Source organism: Scomber japonicus, chromosome 7, assembly GCF_027409825.1.
Source record: "Scomber japonicus isolate fScoJap1 chromosome 7, fScoJap1.pri, whole genome shotgun sequence".
In the NCBI taxonomy this organism is placed as follows: domain Eukaryota; kingdom Metazoa; phylum Chordata; class Actinopteri; order Scombriformes; family Scombridae; genus Scomber; species Scomber japonicus.
Genome location: NC_070584.1, coordinates 7,337,045 through 7,359,470, shown reverse-complemented (window position 1 = coordinate 7,359,470; position 22,426 = coordinate 7,337,045). Strand labels below are relative to the sequence as shown.

Genomic DNA, 22,426 nt, shown 5'->3' with positions numbered 1-22,426 from the left:
AGTTATATTTCCTTATTTCAACCATGAGAGAGGAAGAGGCATCCTTGCCTTGTTACAAAGATTATTGTGCTCACTTCCTGAGGCAGTGTGACCATGCTTTGTGCACGATGCCCAGATCATCTCTCAATTACACAAGGATCCTGAGGCAGAGGGTGGGGACCAGAGTGAAGGACCAGTTATGTCCACACACACACACACACACACACACACACACACACACACACACACACAAACACACACACACACACACACACATGCACTCTCACACACATGCACACTGCTATAGCTCGAAGGCATGGCTTACTATAGCCACAGCCAAGAATGAGGCCTCTCAGGATAGATTTACACACAAATAAAACCAGTCTTATCTTGGCCCACATGTGAACGAGAACTGATTACACGGTCTACATTTCAATGCTCAGATTAAATGGAGTCAATTTCCAATGCCCTATTTAAACCTATTCCAACCTGCAAACACAATGAAACCAAATCTGATATTATTGCACTAAAACCTCAAATAAGTTCATTTCTGAAGTGTTTTCACATTAGTGGCAGTAAGATATCAAACCAAAGTGAAACTGTTTTAAAGTTACTTCCATGATGAGAATTTAATGTATATACAATAGAATAGAATACAATATCTTCCCTGTTCATTACTTCCCATTTTTTTCTTCAATAATTAACCTTTAAGTCAGAGAGTGATAATGCTATTTTGCCACTTTCCTGTCATCATCATTTCACTCACATACTTTAAAAGTATTAGGTTTACAATGTTTGCATTTAGCTGACACTCTTTTTCATTCAGTTCTTAGGTCATCAAAAATGTGAAACTGAATTAAAATAAGCCTGGCTCAGGGCCGCAACTAACTATTATTTTCTTTTATCAGTTATTCTGCTGATTAGACCATAGAAAACAGGTTTCCCCAGAAACCAAGACCCTCAAATCCTCAGCGTACAAGTTATATAAAACAGAGAAAAGCAGCAAATCATCATAATTTAGAAGCTGGGACGAGACAGTGGTTTCAATTTTTGCTTGACAATTGCCTGAAATGATTCATAGATCATCAAATTAGAGACCAATTACATTTCTGACTAATCCATTCAGCTCTATATAGGAGTAAATGATACATGGCTTTATTATATGTAATTCTTACATTTTTATAAACACTAAAACATACTGAAGAAGTGATATCCCATGACTGCTTGATTATTAGGTATTAAAGCACATATTGACACAGGCCACACATTCTCCCATCCAAAGCAGAGTACATATTTATTTCATAGAGGTGTATTTTTAACTGGCCAACTTCAGCTCAACTTCAACTCAAAGTAACAAACAGGACTCTATCTACCTTTAAGAATGCTGAGGTCATTTCCTCTGTACTTTTTTTTTAAAGATTTGGGGGATTTTTAGCAACCAGGGTGGATTCCTGTTAAAACTGTACACATACTGATTCCAGTATTTTTAGATGCTGTATGAAGTATTTCAGTATTTCTCCTCCTGAATTTTATTCCTGGCAGTGTATTCTCTAATAATGCCCAGGGAAGTTTCCTGGAAAGGAGTATGTGACCTAAGTACAGGGAAAATAAAGAGAGAGTTCGGAGAGTTGTCAAGACTTATTTAGATACTACAGTTGTCAGCTTGCATTGACTTTATTAGAGGTGGTTCATTTTTTTGGAGGAATTTAGAGGAAAAAGTGCTGATTTCAAGTAATACTATACAATCAAATTAACGTAGAAAAGCCAACAGCCACATCGAAAAAACCCAAATAATTCAACCATTTTCCATCCTGGTTGCAGTCCTGATAGCCATGCTGACATCTAGTTTAATGCTTCTAATCTGAGATAAAACTTATCTTATATTATATTTGTGAAACCTGAAACATGTAAATTAGAAATGAAAATGACTACATTACTACATTATGAGTGTTACTGCTAGTAAACCCTGAATGCAACACAAACCTCATGTATTGGAGACAGTATTTAAATAAATACAAGGCTTTCCAATGTTCCTGCATGCAGTGCTCTCCTGTCCTGCTTTAGACGTCTCATTCCTTGAAGCACTCTGCTAAGAAGGGTAGAAAATCTGAATTACAACTAAGCTACTTAACCACAATGAATTAAGGCCTAACATTTGAAAATTTGATACTGAAATTACTGTCATTATGGTGCATTATGTCTGAGCATAATGATTGCTGTGGCGCTGTTTGAAGACAAAGGCACAGACTCTTGGGGGGGAGGTGGGGGAGTATAGTGAGAGGAAAAGTTGATTTTATGGCTGTTAATGATATGTGAACTTCAACCTTTAATGTTAGCCGCAGTCATTTTCTGCCATTTTGCAACTCTTCTTTTGTTAGCTACCTAAATAGTAATGCATCTGCAAATGATTTCTGAGTGGAGCCATAGCCACAGAGAACTACTTGTCTGACTGAAAAGTTGCTTTTTTGTGTGTGTTTGTTTTAAGGCGTGTGTTTGCTTTGTATCACATCTGCTCCGATCAAGAACAAATAAGAGAAAAAAACGCACTGTGTGGGCTTTACAGGAGGGTTTTAATATTTCTCGCTAAGTGATAGAGAACAGTAAATATTTAGCAACCGTGCATCTTTTAGCAAAAGTAAAAAATACTTAAGAGACACTGTACTTATACGAGGCTTTCTTTGGCCTCTGTTGTGTTTTTGTGGGTACGAAGTTTGAAAAAAAAAAAAGCGTCTAGCGTGTTGACAAAGAGATGAATTGCATACCGAGAGCGTGGACCACACAGCAACTGTGACCACGTATTCCTCTCAGATGTACTATCAGACTACCAAACACACACACATGGAAAAAAGAGAGCGACTTTGCCTCCAGTCTTAAGGATGTTTCCAAGGCTGCAAACAGTGTGGGGGCCAACTGGACCTGTTATTAATTCTCCATCAGTTTCAGTTTGGATGCCTGAAAGCCAATTAAAGAACTTAATTGAATCAGCCTCAGGACCCACCCAAACAGGAACTCAAATGAATTGTGTACGGGGGATGGATGGAAAGGAAAGAGACGGAGGGCATGGAGGTTAAATAAAAAGAGTGAAATTACCAAGAGTCCAAGTCTTTGCTGGGAATAATGGCTACAGACTGACCCCGCTATGATGTAAATTAAATCTTGTTTGCGACCTTACCCGACCAAACCAGATGCTGCAGGTTTAGTTTTTTGTGTGGGTTTTTTTTGGTTTGGTGACCTCGTGACTCTCTTCACTCTGAGAAGGTTTCAGTCAGAGTTTAGTGAGGAATTTACACCAAATAGTTTACTTGAGTTTATTTCAATCATTTAACTGTAATACACACGTCTAAATAAAGTAAATAATCTGTAATAATAACGTCCATGTGCTTCATCTCCATTAGAAATACAGATCCTAATGTACATAACACAAAACATTTATAATAACTGGCTATATATAATGCACATATTTCCTTATAAATGCATGGTTATATATCCCCAAAAGTAAGATTCTTACAAATAAAGTAATCCATTACAAAGTTCATATACAATAATATTTATGCCTCAGTTTTATATTTGATAATAATCTTATTTTTAAATATATAATACAACGTGGATGCTATGTATACATTTGCGGAGATGATTATGCGTACAGTACTATGTCAGACTCAAGTCCATTTTTTGGTTTTCTTATTAATTATTTGTCTGTAGTAATAGCTCTACATTAGTGTAACATACGATATGGGATTACGTGAATAACGGTTAATGTTATCTACATCCTCCTCTTCTGTATAACGTGGGTCAAACTAAATCTTCTTGTATCAGTGTAAGTAATATCTCCAGTGTAATGTTCTCCAGCTCTAACACTGCCATGGCCCAACACCCAATCTTTAAAAAGAACCTTTATGAGTAACATGACACCGCCTGAAAATGTTGTTTTCACTGACCTTCATGGTTCAAACTTGTCCCCTTTCTGCAGTGATGTACAGGTGTACTCCAGGCTCCTTACAGGTGCAACCCAGAACTATTCAAAGCACACCCATCATAAATAACAGGTGCGGGCAGAAGTGAAATGCTGCTTTTCAGCCTGCTGTTAAGTTACTCATTAAATGCTGCTTCCACAAATATATCCAGACAGTTTTAAATATGTACAATGGCTCATCATTATATTTATTACATTATAATTACACATAATTTCCTCTCATAAAAAGTCAACACGATTTGAATTGCAGTCCATGATTTAATAAATATATTTAAAATTGAAATACTGTCTGTGTTGATGGTATAAGCAGGACAAACAACTTTGTGCTGTCATGGGTCCTTTGTTATCCTGACATGATCCACTGCCAGACAACATGCGTAGTCTACTCACACACACACACACACACACACACACACACACATATGCAGACACACATACACTACCTCAAGGCCATGTTTCATTGTCCTGGGAAAGCCATGAGGAGGAATTCCTTTCATGTGTCATCTCCTGTCACAGTACTGTCCTGACAGAGGCTTAGTGACATACGAGAGGCCTCAGCAGAATGTCCTGCTTTTAGTCAAATGAAGAGTCTGGCAGCTGCTGCATTCATCAAAATCAAAGGATAATCTGCTTTCCATATAAAATCAAGCAATGATTAACATTTTTTTTTTAAAGAGGGGGGGATGGGAGTGTAAATGCTAGCACCTTTAAGGAGACACTTGAGAGACGCGGGGCGGGGAAGGTTCGGAAACGGTGCGGAGTAGTGTCAGGAGATTTTAAGTTGGAAGACGTGGTGTGTAAACTAAGCTTCTAGGTTAGAGTGCTGCTCTGTCTAGACTGTCTTCTATATTATGTCTGGATTGTAGACCACTTACTGAAATCAGACAAAAACTAACCTGTTTATTTCAGTTACATTTTTATTTTAATGAATCTCTCAGCGATATATCTATCTGTGTGGTAGAGTAAAACACTAACCAGGACACTGTAGATGTAGAGAGGCTTGTCAGGCTTCACATGTCTTCATAATGAATATAAAGTCTGTTCAAAACAAACAGTACGACTGTGCCATATGTTATTACTTTATTCTACCATCACGATAATGGCTCAATACACTTGTCTGATAAAGTGTATTTTAATCTAACTTGCATGTATATTATTACATGTCGCCCTTCCACACTCTTTACTCTAATTCACCAATGCTGGATCTCACATTGTGTCACTTTACATGGTGCATAAACACTAGCAACAGTAATTAATTGACTCAGTTGTTAGTGACAAATAAGTTGTCAGTGCAATGTATGTTTTAAGATAGAACATACATGCCTGCTGCATTATTCATTTTCATGTTGTATTTTTTCTATGGTTTGGCAGCAAGAAAACACAATTTATGATCGCATAGCTAAAAAAAACACATAGTTTGTGTTGGATAATATGTTTTAATAAACCAGTGCACCAAATTACTGCATTTCTGAGGCTGAAAACGAATATTGATATTAGAGGTTTATTATATCATTATTGTAATTAAGTATTATATTGATATACAATATGTTTACAATCAAGATTCACAGGAAAAGTCACCTCTGATTTTGTAATGTAGCCATAAAAATATGACACTCCACTGCTGGTTTAATATACTCACATTAGCAGGGTTCATGATTTTTTCACTACACTATTTACTGTCATAAAGCTTTGTGTCCGGTCTATAAAGTTTAAATTAAACCTCTTACCAGTCGGCCGCTGTAAAATCGAGGTAACACAACATGACTTAAATTAAATTCCCTATCAAGACAGAAAACACATTTCTTTTGAAAACAGTTCTCTATTATAAAATATGAATCATACATTAATCAAGTCAGGGACCCCTCCTGATCCAAAGAATTACATTTTTTTTAAATTAAGAGTGCATTAGAAAAACAGCATGACCCCAGCCCTGTGTTGGTTATGGGCTAATCAGGGCCACAACTCCCCACCAATGTCTTCAACACCGGACCCCAATCAAAGGGAGCAGAGGCCATCAGGCGTCTCTGAACCTCCTTTTCTTTATAATTACACCCTCCTGGATTGACCAAGCACCAGCTAGCCCTCTGCTATTTGCAGTAATTAGTCCAGAATGTGAGCTGTCAACATGCAAAAATCGTGCCAGTAGGCCCACACATTGCCACAACCCCCCCACTGTGCTCGACAACAAGCACCTAGCCTCGGCCACTGGAATGCATTAACTTTCTCCTCGCTCTTTTTTTTTCCCTCGGCGACTCATGTCAAATCCAGGTCCCTCAGAACAAAATCTTAATAATTAACTGGCAAATTTTAACATGATTGCTTGTGACACACCTACTCTGGTAATTATTGCTTTGAGGCCATGTGCTAATGAAATTAATGCATTCATTGCCCCAACAAATTAGCATAACTCATACAAATGGCCCACATTCGAGACCTCGTTGCAAACCGGGAAAACAACATAGGAGAAAAAGCAGCATCAACAACAAAATAGAGCAACTAAACGAAACGTCTGACGCGTTGAACTGGAGACTGTATGATGAGCACTGCTTTGCTCAAAGTCTTAATAGCAAAAAGCCTCTTAATGTTAACCAAGGGTGATTGCAGTAATGCATTACAGAGTGATAGCAGCACAAGACCAAATGATTATCACTATCATCATTACAGTCATTGCTGATCTACATATGCATCTCTCTGTGGACAAATATTAAATGGCCGTGCCACTGCAGACATTAAAATGTTATTATACTGATGCATTAACTTACTGTAGCAGAGTTCATATCAATATATAGTGGGAGCTTCCCAACAATCTGTCTCTAAATGGCACAGCTGCCACTCGCAGCATTCACGAGTCCTGCCACTAACCTCTGTTCATGGATGCTTGGTCTCTCAGTGGGATGTCTCTTAGACATTTACTGCCCGCCATTAATAATTGATGACAATGCCATCGGTACAGTGGACGGAGACAAGTGCAACAGTCAGTTGGAGATGCTGCAAAAGTGCAATAGATGTCCCATCATAGGTAACAGAGGAGGAGAGATTTTTGTAACACCTAAAAAATGTGTTTGCCTGCAGCCAAATACTGTCAGGGAAACTGAGAAAAAAAAACAAGTGAAAATGACTCCCATTTAAACACAGAGTTACATTATTACCGTCAGGTGAGAGTGTGCAGGTTAGCATGATAGCTTGCAGTGGATTTTTCATGTATTCTGAAGATATCACCCAGGAATCTCACTTTGTACAGCAAATACAGCACAATCATTAAAGATTATATAATCTTTAATGCTGATTATTTGTTACAGTGGAATAGTATTTTGCGTTAGATTGTGTTAATTTTTGTGTACCTATTTTTCTAATATTTATTTTTTGTGTACTATTATTTCTACTATACCTACTATTAGGTATAAATACCTATCTATTTTTCTGCAGTGATAGCGCCCCCTACATTAGTGTTCCCCAGTGAATTTTTGGTACCGAAGGATGCCAAGTTACTACCATGGAGACAACGTTGCTTATGAACGTTATGCAACATAACCCCTGATTAGAACTGGAGTATGTGCAGTTGTTGCCATTTTAGTGTGATTTTAATTCATGACGGTTAATTGTAACATTTCAGTTGCTTAAAAAGTCTTGTTCAAAGTCTTGTGTTTGGTTATCCTAAAAGACTCTCTAAGAAGCTAAGCAGTGTATTAGCACTGGCGTCTAGGTCAACTCCACCCTCTTGTCCAAAGATAGTCACTTTTGGCTCCAAAAAACAAGATGGCGACGATCAAAATGCTAAATTCGAGGCTTTAAAATGGGAGTGACATCATGGTGGCTAAAGTCTATGGTTCAACAGCAACTGCTTATGGCTGGTCAGCTCCGACTACCAGTTCTACATTGTTGTTCATTCTACACCGAGTGATGGCCTGTCAGTGTCCCCTGACCCACCAACACACTACATAGCCACGAGGCCAAGACCCCTACAGTCCTTTGTTGTATTTTTAAAATATGTATGAGGACGCTGTGTGTAGCTACTCTTTGAAAAGGGTTAATGATGCTAATGCTATATGTGTTTGTTGATAAGGGGAGGGACATATCATGAATTAAAGTACCTGCAGCCAAATGTTGCAGGCTATAGAACACCATGAAAGTTGACTCCATGTCAGATGCTGTTTCCATAGCTACGTCCAAAACCAGCCAATATCACATTCTGGACCAATCGCTCTTTGACCCCAGTACGGAGACAAACACAAATTCCTGGATGAATAACAACAATCACTGGAGACTTTCCCCACAGAATAAATGTTTCGTTTAACTTTCATCAGTGTGTGAATCTCTGTGTGTGAGCATGATTTCATGTTTAAAATATCCTAAAATCCTGAAAGGTCATTGTCAGAGTTAGTGTGACATTTTCTTCCACGTACAGGATCTCTCCCATACATACACACAGCAACAGAAAGCAAGGATCACATCAACCCGTCGCTGTAGAGCAAACAATGAATAAAACACTGGGTAGCCAGCTTGTGACGCTTTGACCCACGGTGCAACCATGAATACATACAACACATCAACAGCATACTTCCTAATCTGAGATGGTTAGTAATGTGGCCACCTTATCCAGCATGCAACCCCATCTGTGATGACACATCGGCTCCACCATTTCATCCGAATAAACTCACAAACACAAGACACAATGTGTTGACGGGAAATTTGCATTAGGGATGTACCACAGGAAAGTGTGATTAATTTCTGCTCATGAAATGAATACAGATTTTGTCATTACATGGCTTGTATCCTTTGCCAAATATTGTAATGTTTCTCCATTTCCGCAGCGAGTGTTCTGCTGCAATAATAAGGAATAAAAGACAGCTTACAGCTCATAAGAAACACAACTGCTGGCAAATCAGCTAAATCACAGAGCAAAACAAAGACCTGATTGCTCATTAGTATTATGGATCTGCTCTGTTTAAATCTGTTTTGTGGGATGCAGGCACTGTTTAATGACTTAAACGGTGTTTGTTTAAATGCTCGGTACCTACATTTCACACAGTCAGATTAAAAGAATGAGACATCATCAAATATCCCATTGAATTTTTATAATGCCTCCACCCCTTAAATAAAAAAACAAAAACAAAAACAACACATGAATACACTTACCTTGGCTTTGCACAAGATGCATCGCAGCCTGTCTTCGCTGCCACTTCCCTATAAAGAAACAATATTCAAATGTGATTTAGTGACCTTGCATCAAAACAACAGCTCTGACACTGGATTTACTGTAGAATGACAAATCATTTGTTTGTGTTTTGATCACTAATATAATTGTTTGTTTGAGAAAATGTGTGTTTTTTTAAAGGAGGTATGTTCAACCCCAAGGTTCATTATGCATAGTAATGCTAATTTAATTACAGAGCTAAAAAAACTAATAATTAATAGTTAGGCATACATGAATAGATGTTATTTTTATTTGAATGCATGCACTTCTGCTCTGTAGATGTCACAAGAAACAAACAAATAAAGAATAACATGTTGGCAATAATCTTCAAGCTGGTGTTAACTGACTGAAGATGCTAATAACAAGAAAAGCACTTTGTACAAACACAACTGCCAAATCCACTGCTAATATGCGTGGCATGTAGCAGCACATTTTGATAGATGTTAATGGCATATAATTATAGAACACTGCTATTAGGCAATGTGATTTTATAAAGAGGACCATTGCCCCTGGCACTGTGGCCTGATTGCTGTGAGTGTTGGGCTAATGAATGTAAACCAAGTCTGTTTGCAATGATGAGAATTATCAACCCATGAGAGAGAGACAGATAGAGGAGGGAGGGAGGTGGGGGGCGGAGGGGAGCGGGGGGCAAGCAGGCGAGGAGGGAGAGCTTAACTTCCTATTCACACCACTCGCAATTAAAGAGAGATATAGGCACTCACAGTCAAGGGTATGCACGCTAATGTAAACACACACACACACACACACACACACACACGTAATATTGAAGACACATCAGCGTATAAACTCATCTTCCGCTCGTCTCGTTATGTTTTTACATCTTTACACACTTTGGCCAGCGCTACCACTCTGGCTCGCTAACAATGCCGTATTTAGCTTAGCTCGTCGTTAGCATTTTCAAAGCTCCTCCGCGTCTGACTCGCCACCCTCTGCCCCTTTTTTTCGCTCTCTAACTGCTATGTGGTTTATTTCAGATGGATGGGATTACAAATTCTGAGGAGCAATTTTTTGCAGAATACCATTCCCATTAACTTCAATAGAGTGAAACCAGATGGAGTCTGTATAAAAATGAAAAACATATTTATCTGTTGGGATAGCGGAGGGGAAAGTGATTGCGATGGCTTAGCGTAGGCTTTTGGAAAGTAATGGTATACACTGCCGTCCTTGCTCTGTATTTTCTCAAGCCCACTGATTTAACACAAAAAAAAAAAAAAAGTCAGTCGCTGGGTTGGGCAATGAGACACACCAGGCCACACTAGGCTGGTGTGGTACAAACCATACAGTCCTCCCATGCCCTTGTACTTTGTGCTGTGAGGGGTTTCACCCCTCTAGGAATGCACTCCCTATAATGAGGGTCAGAGGTCAAAGTGCTGCCGCGCCTGGAGGCCGGGATCTCCCAGGCACACTCAGTCACTGACTCTGTCCCTATATTTAAATCCTGCCTCAGGACATGTTTTTCAAAGGGCATCTCCTAACTAGTTCCTGGTTACTAATTAGTTTTGTGCCATGCTATTTGTCTTTGGGAACCTGAATGTGGATGGAAGGGAGGGAGTGAGGGTTAGGGGGTGATGAGGGTGGGGGTGGGGGGGTACACAAATGAGTCAGTCTAAAAAAAGATAGCGTATGGTTTGCCTCAGTGCAGATGATAATCATTCAGATAGTCCTCTGCTGCAAACACGCTCAAGTATGTATCAACAGTTGTGGAAATGAATGCCAGCGCTGTTTTGTTGTGTTTGAATTCAGCCTGCCCGCTGTTTAGTGACAACATCTGTGTGATACTGTTGTGGGTGAAATTAAATAAGGACGTGGAATTTGCCCTTTTTTTTTCTTTCTTTTTTCCTCCCCCCCGGCCCCCCCTCACAGCCCCCTGTTCAAGCTGCTTTTAGGAGCGGTAACGGTGCATGCTATCACTCCCAGCTGGCTGGCTCTCTCGCAAGTCAAATCATTATTGGATTACATTTTGTGGCTTCATAAAATGCGGTTAAGAGGCACTTTAGACATATGTGCATGACCTGCTTTCCAGAGATGGCTATCAGAGCAAAAGTGACAGGTCAATTGCTGATTTCTGTTCCGTAAAAAGGGAAAGGGGCTCCCTACCCTGAGCACTCTAAAAGGTCGCATGCTCTCTCTCTCTCTCTCTCTCTCTCTGTCTGTCTGCCTCTCTCTCACACACACTCACACACACACACACACACACACACACACACACACAAAAAAGTAAAGTAGTCTCGTTGCGTCGGCACACACTCCCGACAGCCGCTCTCTGGTTCTCTCTGTGTGCGTTTGTGCGTGTGTGTGTGTGCGTGCCTGCCTCATGAGCCATGTGCGTGTGTGTCTGTATATAATTGTATAGTGGGAAGACACACACTTAATGGAAGTGGCTCTTCACTCTGACAGCTGGGTGGTGCAGATGAAAGGTCTGCTGTAGCATGCTGTCTACCACTTGTGGAGTATTCAAAGAGACCCAAAAGCTTGCAGGAGTGGACTGTACAGCAGCACACCATACAATAGCACACTCACATATTATATTTAATTAATACACAATGATTATATGCAATAATAACTCATGTATAGAGTATGTACAGTTCAGATTCTGATTCTTTTTGCCTCAAACTAATGAGTACAGCTGGTGCATGTGAGACAATGACACTAATTGAATACATTCTCAAATCATCTGAATGCTCTATGGCTCTCTAGTTCAAGAGGTACTCACTGCATTTCTATAAAGTTTGAGGGCAGATTTTTCAAAGAATGATCAAAATTGATTAAGTAGAAGTAGTCAAGCTTCAACAATGCTAGATCCTACACTTCCCTTAATGCACCCTGTCTCTTTCTTACACCCTCCCTGCCTGGTGAACACCCCCACCTTTCAGATTCCACGGTCCAAGTTTGTAACGTGGGATTTTGTGTAATAAAATTTGACAATGATGTCATCACGGTTATCTTTTCAGTCTTTACTAAAGCTCTGTTTTAAGCCACAGAAGACATTAAACAGCTGTTTGTCCCTGGAGGAGTAAACTGATCTTTATGAGTAAAATCCATTAACTTCCCCTCTTTAAGTAGTTGACTATTAGCAGTTGGAGGCACATACTTAAAGCTGCATTAATCAGTTTTCACGTATCCGTAATGAGCTAAAAGGGTTGGCAAACTACCGAGCAGACGCAGGACAACATTAGCGTTCATTAGGACTTGTGTTTTCTCCTGATGAATGTCCAGTATTTGGTCTCCACCAGCTCCTGAGGGAATTATCTGGCTATTTAGCTTTGTTCACTACGTTCTCCAGATAGTCACTAACATTGTCATTCTGCTAATATGTGATGGGCAGGTTGTGTACAATGGCTTTTAAGAACAACAAGTAATGAGGTATAAGACACTAAAAAGGTCTAGAGAGCTGAGGGGAACTGCTGGGTTTGGTGATAATTCTCTGTGGGTTTGACACAGTCATTGGATCCTTTGTTCATGCACTAAAATGGATTAGTGCAGCTTTAACTTACAGTATATTGTATGCTATGGTGCACACAGCTTTCTCAATGGTGCAGTTCATTGTAAAACACCATAGCAATATGATGCCAATGCTATGATTCCCTTTAAGGCAGTTAACAGTGATTAGGTTGTGTGAAAATTGAGTAGATCAGTCGATGGACAGGTGCTAGAAATGCATTTTCATAGTATGTGACTGAGAAATCCATCTGATACAAGTGGGGGTTTATATATATATATGTGTGTGTGAAAAAAAGTTACATTTACATTTTCAAATCAGCACACATCTTTACTTTTTATTTCTGGGAAAATACTTGGGTGCACAGAGGTAATTATACATTTTTACAATCCTGGCAGCAGTGGCGGCAGTTTTCTGGAATTAATGGTGGAAGAATAATTAGCATGAGCTGCAATAAGCACTGTGGCTGAAGAGAAAGAGAAATGTATGCCACCTACAGAAACTTACATTTCATTAACTGAACAGTCTGTAAAGTGATCTTTTGGGAGGCGCCTCAACACAGCAATGTCCGCTGTATCAATACAACTGCTGGTTCAAGGAGTGCAACAGATGTTAATGAGCTATTCTGCAGTCGGTGACAGGTGTCAGGTGCATGATAGCTTGTTGGATTTCTGCCAGTCCATTATGAGGCACTTCTCACTGTTTCAGCCTCTGTGTTTCAACTGTATAACAATGACACATTATCATTGTTAGCAACCCTCATTAAAACTAATTGGTATTGCTATTTGAAAGGTAGCTCATTACCTTGAGGCGAACAACGGCGTTTTGTCTCAATAAGGAATGCTAACATTGCAAACACATTTATTCACTGTTCAACACAGACATTTCCCCCCCATCATATTTTGACAAATGGCTGATGAGGAAAACCAGCAAGACTGAAATTCAAAATATCAAGGTTCCCTGCATGGAAAGTCCTTCTTACCCTCTGGATCCATGTGGATAGACACACGTGATGGGCAAGTAAATTCTTGCAGTCGCAGAAATTCCTCAGTGGGTCACTGGCTGGAAGTTCAACATCCCTGCATATAAAGCACTCTGACACCTCTGTAGAAGAAGAGAAGGAGATAGAGGTTACGAATGGCACTCTATCTTTTCTGATTAGACTGATTTCACATTGCAATCCCAGAGTCAACTTAAGATTTATTGCTGCTTGGACAATTGTTAATTGACGCAGCATTTATCATAGTTGTTAACGATCCTAAGTAAATTGTGACATTTAATTCAGATGAAATGTTTTGGCAAACATTCTCACTTCAACTGCGACTCATTTCCTACTACAGCATTCAACACACACTGTTCAGCTCCCCAGAGCATTAGACCTTTATTTTGTTCCCAGTGGGAGTGTGGCAAAAAGAATCTGGGCTTTTAAAACTGATTGTAGCAGGCTGACAAGACCTGACAAGACAATAAACATAACTGTGCTGAGGTGAGAGTGACAAAAATAAATAAAATTCTTTTTTCGTTTAATTATCATTCTTGGCCACTAGAATCTTGTTAATTTTTTTGTTTGTTTTCTCCTCTGTGAACAATAACGTTATTTGATTTATGTCCAAAAATAAGAAATGGGTATTGATCTCATTTGTCATTTTGTTACTTGAGGCTGAAACTATCTATTTTTGTCCAATTATTAATAAACTCAAAGACAAAAAAGAATAGAAAAAAAAAGTTTTATTGTGCAGGATCCACAAACTTAAAACTGAACTGAGTCTGCATTTAGAAACTATTTGAAGATTAGATTGACAGGCTTATCAAAAAGCCAGTGGATTATGTTGGATTTTACTTATAAACTGGACCAATACATGAAATACATCTAATTTTACTCAATAGGCCCCATGACTTTAAAATAATTGATAATAACTGCTTTCATAAATGGATAAATATATCTTACGAATTCTGTAATCTAGAGCATTTTCTCCATTGAGGTAATATTAAGTGTAATGACAACAAAGCTTATTTCCAAACACACTGTCAAAGACACATGAGAAACATCTTAATGAATGTCCTGGTCAGATCCAGATTACTTTATTGTCCATTAAATTTACATAAAATGGAAATTCATCTTTGGCAAATGGCATATGAGACAATGCACACCATACATAACACAATAATGAAACACTAAGGTAAGATTGAATCTTAAAGTGACTAAGTAGTAAATGGCTGTAATAAAAGTGATAAGTGGATTGTTCGTCATAACCATCTCAACAATGCATCATACACAACAGTACTCAGCAATAAATTAATAAGTGTACATTAAAATAGGTGGTGGTGTTGATTGCAGAATGCCCTAGACAGAGGTCTAATAAAAGAGGGGGCTTAGAGGAAAGGGTTAAAAGAAAGTGTGTTTGAGGGTGTGGATGGATGGTCAAGTGGATAGAATAAAGGCTTTCTGTAATTGTTCTTTCTGCCGTTTGATGGCAACTACTGAAATGCTGAGTGGAGAGAATGGGTGGGGTCATTGTAGATCTGGATTGCCTTTTTGGTGGCAGATTGAGAAAATAAGTCCTGGAATTGGGGTCCTAGTTATTTGTCTCCAATGATCTTGCGGGCCTGGTTGACAACCTGTGTCAGTTGGTTCTTTCGTTTCACTGAGAAGTTTCCATACCATGAGATGATAAATGTTAGATCACTCTCAGTTAGCTCCTCAGATTCCTGAGATGAGCAAGGACCTGTCTTGTTTTCTTGTGGATGTAGTTGACATTGTCCTGAAGGGTGAGTTTATCGTCTATATTATTGTTCCAAGACATTTGAAATAGATAACCTGCTTCACTTCCTGGCTTTTCATACTGATTGGCTTGTAGGTAGGGCCTGTGCTGTCTGCTCTTCTGTTGCCTCCTAGACACAGCTGAAACTGTCTTCAAACCATGAGGGGAAGTAATGGAACAAGGAGGCGCTTTTCATATCCAGGGCCATATCGTCCACATACTCGATAAGGGAGCGGTCACTGCTGTTACACTACACTTCCTTTGTGTATATTGAGAACAGCAGGGGTGATGGTACACATCCCCGAGGGACACCTGTATTCAGGACAAGGCAGTCAGAAAGGGTGTTGTTGATGGAGACACGTTGGGGTCGTTCTCTCAGGAACATCCTGACCCAAAGGACCAGAATGCTGCTGATGTTCAGGTCACACAGGCGCTTAAAGAGAAGGTGGGGCTGGACTGCATTGAAAGCAGAGGAAAAGTGGTCACTTTCTTCCAGGTCTGGGGTACCACGCAAAATTAAGAAATATTTGGAATATTTGGGTCAAAATAAGCCCCAGTTTGTTCCTTTAAAACCTTCCTCTTGAGTCCAGCTGGGCCAGGAGTCTTGCAGGGGTTAACCCTGTGAAACACAGGGATGACCCCCGTGTCCTGTAGCATGTTAGGGCATGGGGTCATTCCAGGGCAGACAGCCTCAAACTCCCGTTTAACAAATCTGAAATAATATGAGTTGAGATTGTTTGAGAGAGTGAGGGGGTCATCACACTGAGGGGTCGGTCTCTGCTGCTGCCCATCATTTTGTTCAATCCCTTCCAGGCATTTCTTGCAATACCAGTTCTCAGTTTCTCCTCAACCTTGTCTAGTCTGTCTGTGCTTTTTTTGATCATGCTTCCTATCTCATTGTTTCATTCTTCCTTTTTGAGTCATCCTGCAGAAAGGCATTATTCTTCTTCTGTGTAGGTGATGTTTCAGATCCTTGGTAAACCATGGTTTATTGTTAGGGTAGATTCCGATTTCCTTTGTTTAATTACAGAGTCTACACAAAGGTTTACATAGCTGGTAATGGTGTCATTAGTAGGTCATAATTGTTTAGGCAGTCCTGGTCATTAAGAAATAAGTCTCACTCAGTAGCTCAAAGCAGCCCCTTAGCGTTTCCACTGAGTCATTTGTCCAGGCCTGACTCTGCTACAGTCAATTTAGCCCCGATTTAGTAATTTACGGTACTTCAGTAACAGGTGGATCACCCCAACCCTAACCCCTACAGTTTAGATGTCAAAGGTTTGACTAGTAATAGAATCCAGTCTGCATTTCCTAACATATGGTTATTGATCTAAACTTGCAATCCATTACTTCTTGCATTGTAATCAAATGAAAACACATGATTTAAGAACATTTGTGAAATAGGCAACCAGGAAACTAGCAAGAGATCAAGCAATGGTCTTTTTGGTTGGTATGTTGCTGGCATGCTGCTCAGAATGCCAACATGAGGATTTAATGTAGATAAGTTAAAGTGAAATTCATTTAATTTAGCAGAGGCTTGAGGATTCGCCTTCCCTGATATCAACACAGAACAGTCAGTGTGGTTTGGGTGAAAAGACATCTAGGTATCAATTAAAACTGGACTAAATTTGGTTAAAAAAAAGCTGTTTTCAATTATAGCCTTTTCTCTAAGGGTATTTCAATGAACACATTTGACATGTAACAGTTTATACAAGATCTCCTGGTCATATTTCTTGGATAAAGCGGTTAAAAAGCAAAATCCTGTGAGATGCCACCACTAATGACAGCTTGTTTACTTCCACCCTCACCCAAACATGTCTATAGGGTGTTAATAATGTGAGACACTAAATCTGAAAGAGGCATGAGGCAGGATTCACTATTGATGGGTCATCAGTTCGTGACAGAACTAAGACTCATTGACAATTGATTGAAATAATTTGTCTGTCTATTTCAAATCTAATTATAAAAATGTGTTTAACATATATAAATATCAAGATTAGGAGTGGATATAAAAAGTGAGCAGAGTACACCATGCACTAGCTGCCAGACATGTGGTCCTGGCTCAAGACTGGGGTTAGCCACAAGTATCATTCACCGTTTTATGCCTCTTTGTACTGGGAGCAGCATCTCTGATTTAACAGCAACAATATCTTCGTCAGAGATGATTCCCAAACAGGGGCTTTGAAGCAAAATATTGGACAGTAGCTGGGAGCCAGATTTGCTGGTTTCATCCCATAAAAATACTGGGAGACAGCAGTGAGGGCTAGCTGTCATCTGCATGGGGGATAAACTGCTGCCTCAGAAGCTCCTGTCTCTTTTGGGCCTCTCATTGAACCGGATTGCTGCAGGTGGAAATCTATCTTCAGATGAAAAATCTTTTAATCAAAGGGTGGGCTTTTTTAATGTAACCCATCGGATTCTGTGTAAGCAGTTTTTATTACTGACCAGGCATATAACTCTACTGGCATTAATATCTCTCAGGCAAGCTGTGAAATAGAGAAACCAGATAAACTTCTTTTTTTTTCTCCCCTCAACACTCATTTTTGGTGAAGTCTGTGGTGTCTGGCTGCCACTTGTTTTACCTCCCAGTTCCTGACACCAACCACCTGGCCCACATGGAAAATCATTCCAGTGAAGCCTTACTCCAAATGCCACCATGTGCCAGAATTCATATGTTTGCTTCCTCTGTCTCACAATATATGTGGCTAATTTGGTTTTCACTCATTGTCAGAATAACTTTGTGTGTGTAGAAGGCTTTGCAGGAAATAATGGAGCCATGCAGACACATATAGAGTGTGACAGTCTAGCTAACAGGCAGTCTTGCGTGTTTCAACAGCCTGACCGAAAATATTTCCAAAGTTACCGTGATGGCAGGTTCACCAATTATACCCACAAGTCATTTTTAACATTTCATTGCCCTGAATCTGTACTGCTTTTACGATCATTATGGTGAGCCCTGAGGCAATTCTGGGACTAAATAACGGATGCACTGCTGCTGAGAAAATAACTTGGTGACAAAAAAACCCAACAACATTACAACAGAGATGTAAACATGCGGCGTGTCAATCGTAGCCGAGCTGACACGTCTGCCTGATCTGTGACTCCCATAATTAACTGTCAGCGGTGTCAGTGCTCGGCAGCGTTTCACATGAAGGTGAGTGCTAGACTAACTGGCTGAAGTCACCCCTCTCTACACGTTTTAACAGCTAACAAAACTTCCTGTGTGCGGCGGCGACGGCAGCAGCTCCGGGCTGTGTTGTTTCCATACAGGGTGATGATGTACTAAAACAAAGTTTGTCAGTTGGAGACACTGATCTCCTGCTATCACGGAGGAGAATGTACCAACACGAACTCCGTCAAGAGCTCTGTTTACACTACTTGACTGTCTGGCTTTGGTGGTGGGCGTCTGTCAGTGATGTTTTAATTCACTGCGTCGCGGACATGAATAATAAGAAAAAAACAAATGATAAAGGAATACAGGCCATAATCTCAGTAGAAGCAGGCGAACTGAGCCTTGTTATTTGATGAAGGAGATGCACTACAGTACACTATACAGTAAACAAATGAGGAAAATGCCAGATTGAGATAATTTAATTGTCCGTTGCATTGCTAACGACCTCATTAACAAAAGAGTGATGGGAAATCAGCATGGTCTGGGCAAGGAACCGCCTGTGTGACAGCCATCTGGCTACAATGGGGGGTGGGGTTGGTTGGGGGTTGGGGGACTGGTAAGCTAACACCACAGTCGTCCTGACTTCTAAGCACAGGCCTAGAGCACCTCTAGATGGAAGAGGGAGTTAGTGTTTCACCGACCAACGTGAATTCACTTTTTATTTTCCTGGTTATATGAACTGCAATAAGATCCAAATCACAAAGTTAGATGACAAATCCAATAAAAAAGTAGAAACGACATCTTTTCCATGATTCAAAACTGTGTAAAAGCTTGAAAATCTGTATCTAATCTGTGAGTTTCTGTTTATCTATAGCATACCTTGATATTTTAATTGGTATGATAAGATTAAAGAAAACCTGTTAAGAGATAATGGCTTAAATATAGATTTATTTCATGTATGCCCAGTATTTTCCATATTTAGGGCCAGGTTAATGCTTTAAATGACACACTTACAGTGCACTTATGCTGGACCTGGGCCTGTATACACCAACCATTTCAGAGTAAGAAATCAGTCCTAACTGGCCTAATTCACAGAAAAAAACCAAAAACATTTTTTTTTGTTTTTTTGTTTGTGATCCAAAAGAGAGCACATGCTCTGAAAACCTCAAGACAACAAGGAAAATCCAGCTTTGCAAAAAATGATAATCTGGGTCTTAACATCACATATTGCAAAGGACAGATTCAAACATTTCCACAGTCTGCATTCATGGAAGTTGTGAGTTAATTGAGCCAAGTTACTATTTTTAATGTTACCATAATGCCCAAATAAGTCCACCCTGACAAACTCTCCATTACCAACACCCGTTTTTGATAAATGACATTTTTTAAAGATAAAAACTATTTTAGTCTGTTAGTGTTGTGAAATCCTGTGGGACATAATTCCAAGAGATACAGTTAGTCCAAAGAGCAGAGAGTCCTCATCTCTGAAGCCTTTCCTCTCACAAAAGTACTGCAGCAGAATGGGAATTCCACATTTGTGTCGCTTGTCTGTCAGTCTCATACTAAGGCTGTCTCCTGACACGCTCTTGGAAGTGGTCAGAATGATTTACTGGGGCAGTTTGCATTTTTCTGACTTTTCTGTCTTTTGGTCTTTTTGAGGTGCTTGTCATCTGTTGAAATCTTGGCAACTTGACAGATGATTCGGGCTTTGTTCTGTTTCTGCTTTGCACCCATTTTTAACTAATTTCCTGCTTTTTAAAACTTTATTTCCATTTTTTTTAAATAGTTATTATTAATGCCAATAGATCCTACTTAAACAAATGACTTATCTGTAAATACCATCATGAGATATAAATTGTTTTATTTATATTTGAACAGGGACAGTGCTCAATACAACATGAACCTTGTATAAAACAAGGAGAGATGCATTGTACCGGGTTTTCCACCCATATTCCCTGGGCAAGTTGATGGAACATATTTCATTTAAAATCAATTACAGATTTCACAGTTGTTTTACATGCCTGAGACCAACTTGTCATGAAATAGAAAATATGTGGGAGAGTCATTGCATTTAAATACATGTGTGATGCTGCAATAGTAAGAGAGTTTCTTATGTGTCTTATGTTTGTGAGGTTAAATTTCAGTGTGTTGCTCAGCTTTTTAACATGTTTTTTAAAACTAAGAGTTTGATCAAGGGTAACCCCTAAATATGTGAATTCATCCATATTTTTAATTTTTTAAATTTACAGTACTAAGATTTCAGGACAATCCCTGAGTTTTCACCTGTTTGTAAAGAACATGGTTACAGTCTTTTCAACATTTAAAGTCAGACAGGAGTTATCAAGCGTATGCTTACTACTTTTACAAATACTGTATAACCTAGATAAGCTGTATCTATTAATAAGTGATAATACTCATAAAGTTGGCATATAAAGAAGTTGCTATTTCCTGTTTTTCATATTCAACCAATTCCTAATATTTCAAACAGCTCTCTCTCTCTCTCTTTCCCAGGAGTTGTCATACTCCCGCTGAAAGTAAGTGTAGGAGGCTTCACAGATAAGTCGAGTCCTCTTTGGTGGGAGTGTTTCTGGTTTGAAGTTTAGCTTTTCAGGGAGTGATTCTGACATGGTTGATAAATATAGGGTCAGGACTCAGTATGGTCACATCTGGGTTACAGAGAAAGTGGACGTTTCCACATTGAAAAATAAAAGCATTTCTACCATGAATGTGTGGACAAATCAGCCCCAAAGTGTAATATATGTTCCTCTAACTCTTGAGGACAACAAACTTACCTATGTATAAACTTTTGCAGGATTCTGCTGAAGACAGTGGTTGGTAGTCACTGCTCATATTTCACTCTTCTTTATGGCTGAGAGACGTCTTCTTGCATCCACTTTTAAGTGCTTCCAGATACCAGCAGATTCCTCCACTTCCTGTCAACATTCCTCTGTTTTCTTGTGCTGAAGTTCTATGAACATGTAGAGAGAGACTACCGCGTCAAAACAAAGTTTTAGCATATATCTACACGTTCTACAGCTCTCACTCTCAGCTGATCGAGCTCTGTTTTTGTTTCTGAGGAAGTTGTAATAGCGGGCAGCCAATCACAGCTGTGCATTGGGGCACGTCAAGACAGGAAACCAAATGACGGAGAGACAGAGAGGGAGAAAAACAAACCCCTTGCAGTGTGGTTGTGGTGCATTTTCTGTCAGTACTTCTAAAAATAGTTGTTAGTGGTGAGAAACAGAATAGAAAACTGTGCCACGGTAGATTCTTTTTAATTTCCATTTCATGCCATCACTTTGTTAAGTATTAGGTTGGTTTCATTATGAAGGAGGAGCGTGTAATGGAAAACACTGCGTTCCTACAAACAACACTGTGTTGCAATAAGCCAAACTTGTATGCTCACTTGTGGGAAATGACTAACAGATTTTGGAATTTCCCCACATATCATTCTGCATTTTGACATTCAAGTACAAAAATCAGTTTATCAGACTGTGGAATACAGAAGAAGTCAGTAGGTTTGGATTTATATCACAATATAATGTCACTTTCTGTTAAGTTTAAAGATTCTTTTAAATTTTAAACTGTCTAGTTGTAAATTCAGTCTCTGAAAATGATGAAACTGCCTTAGCTGCAAACGTAAAATGTATTTAAATTAATAAATCATATTAAAATATCACTCATCAGTATACATTCTAGACTGCTTATATCTTGGATAAGTTATGGTCATCATATTTGGCCTTGTGTGTCAGCACCACACCCTTGTCATTAACAGCAGGATGTGTGATTTCTCAATAAAGAGGGCAACAAGCATGTAGTAATGTAATAGTGGGTTTTCTGGATGTTTCTCTCAGTGGCTGCTTGCTTGTTCCAGCAGGTTTAGACTGTAGGAGCTAAATAATAAAATTAGTATTAATAATAGTTTTTACCTCAAAACAACTAAGAATAA

At 39.3% G+C, this 22,426-nt stretch overlaps 1 protein-coding gene across 1 annotated transcript in view; it reads right to left on the bottom strand.

The window, feature by feature from the left end:
• The window catches only part of LOC128361774 (uncharacterized), a 76,379-nt gene extending 54,893 nt beyond the window's left edge, over positions 1–21,486 (bottom strand). The window contains exons 1-3 of the mRNA XM_053322329.1: positions 21,270–21,486; positions 13,589–13,710; positions 9,089–9,136 (exon numbers count right to left, since the gene is read on the bottom strand). Coding sequence (XP_053178304.1) covers positions 9,089–9,136; positions 13,589–13,710; positions 21,270–21,327 — 228 coding nt within the window. The 5' untranslated portion in view covers positions 21,328–21,486. The remainder of the gene's footprint in view (positions 1–9,088; positions 9,137–13,588; positions 13,711–21,269) is intronic.
• Positions 21,487–22,426: the final 940 nt, after the last annotated feature.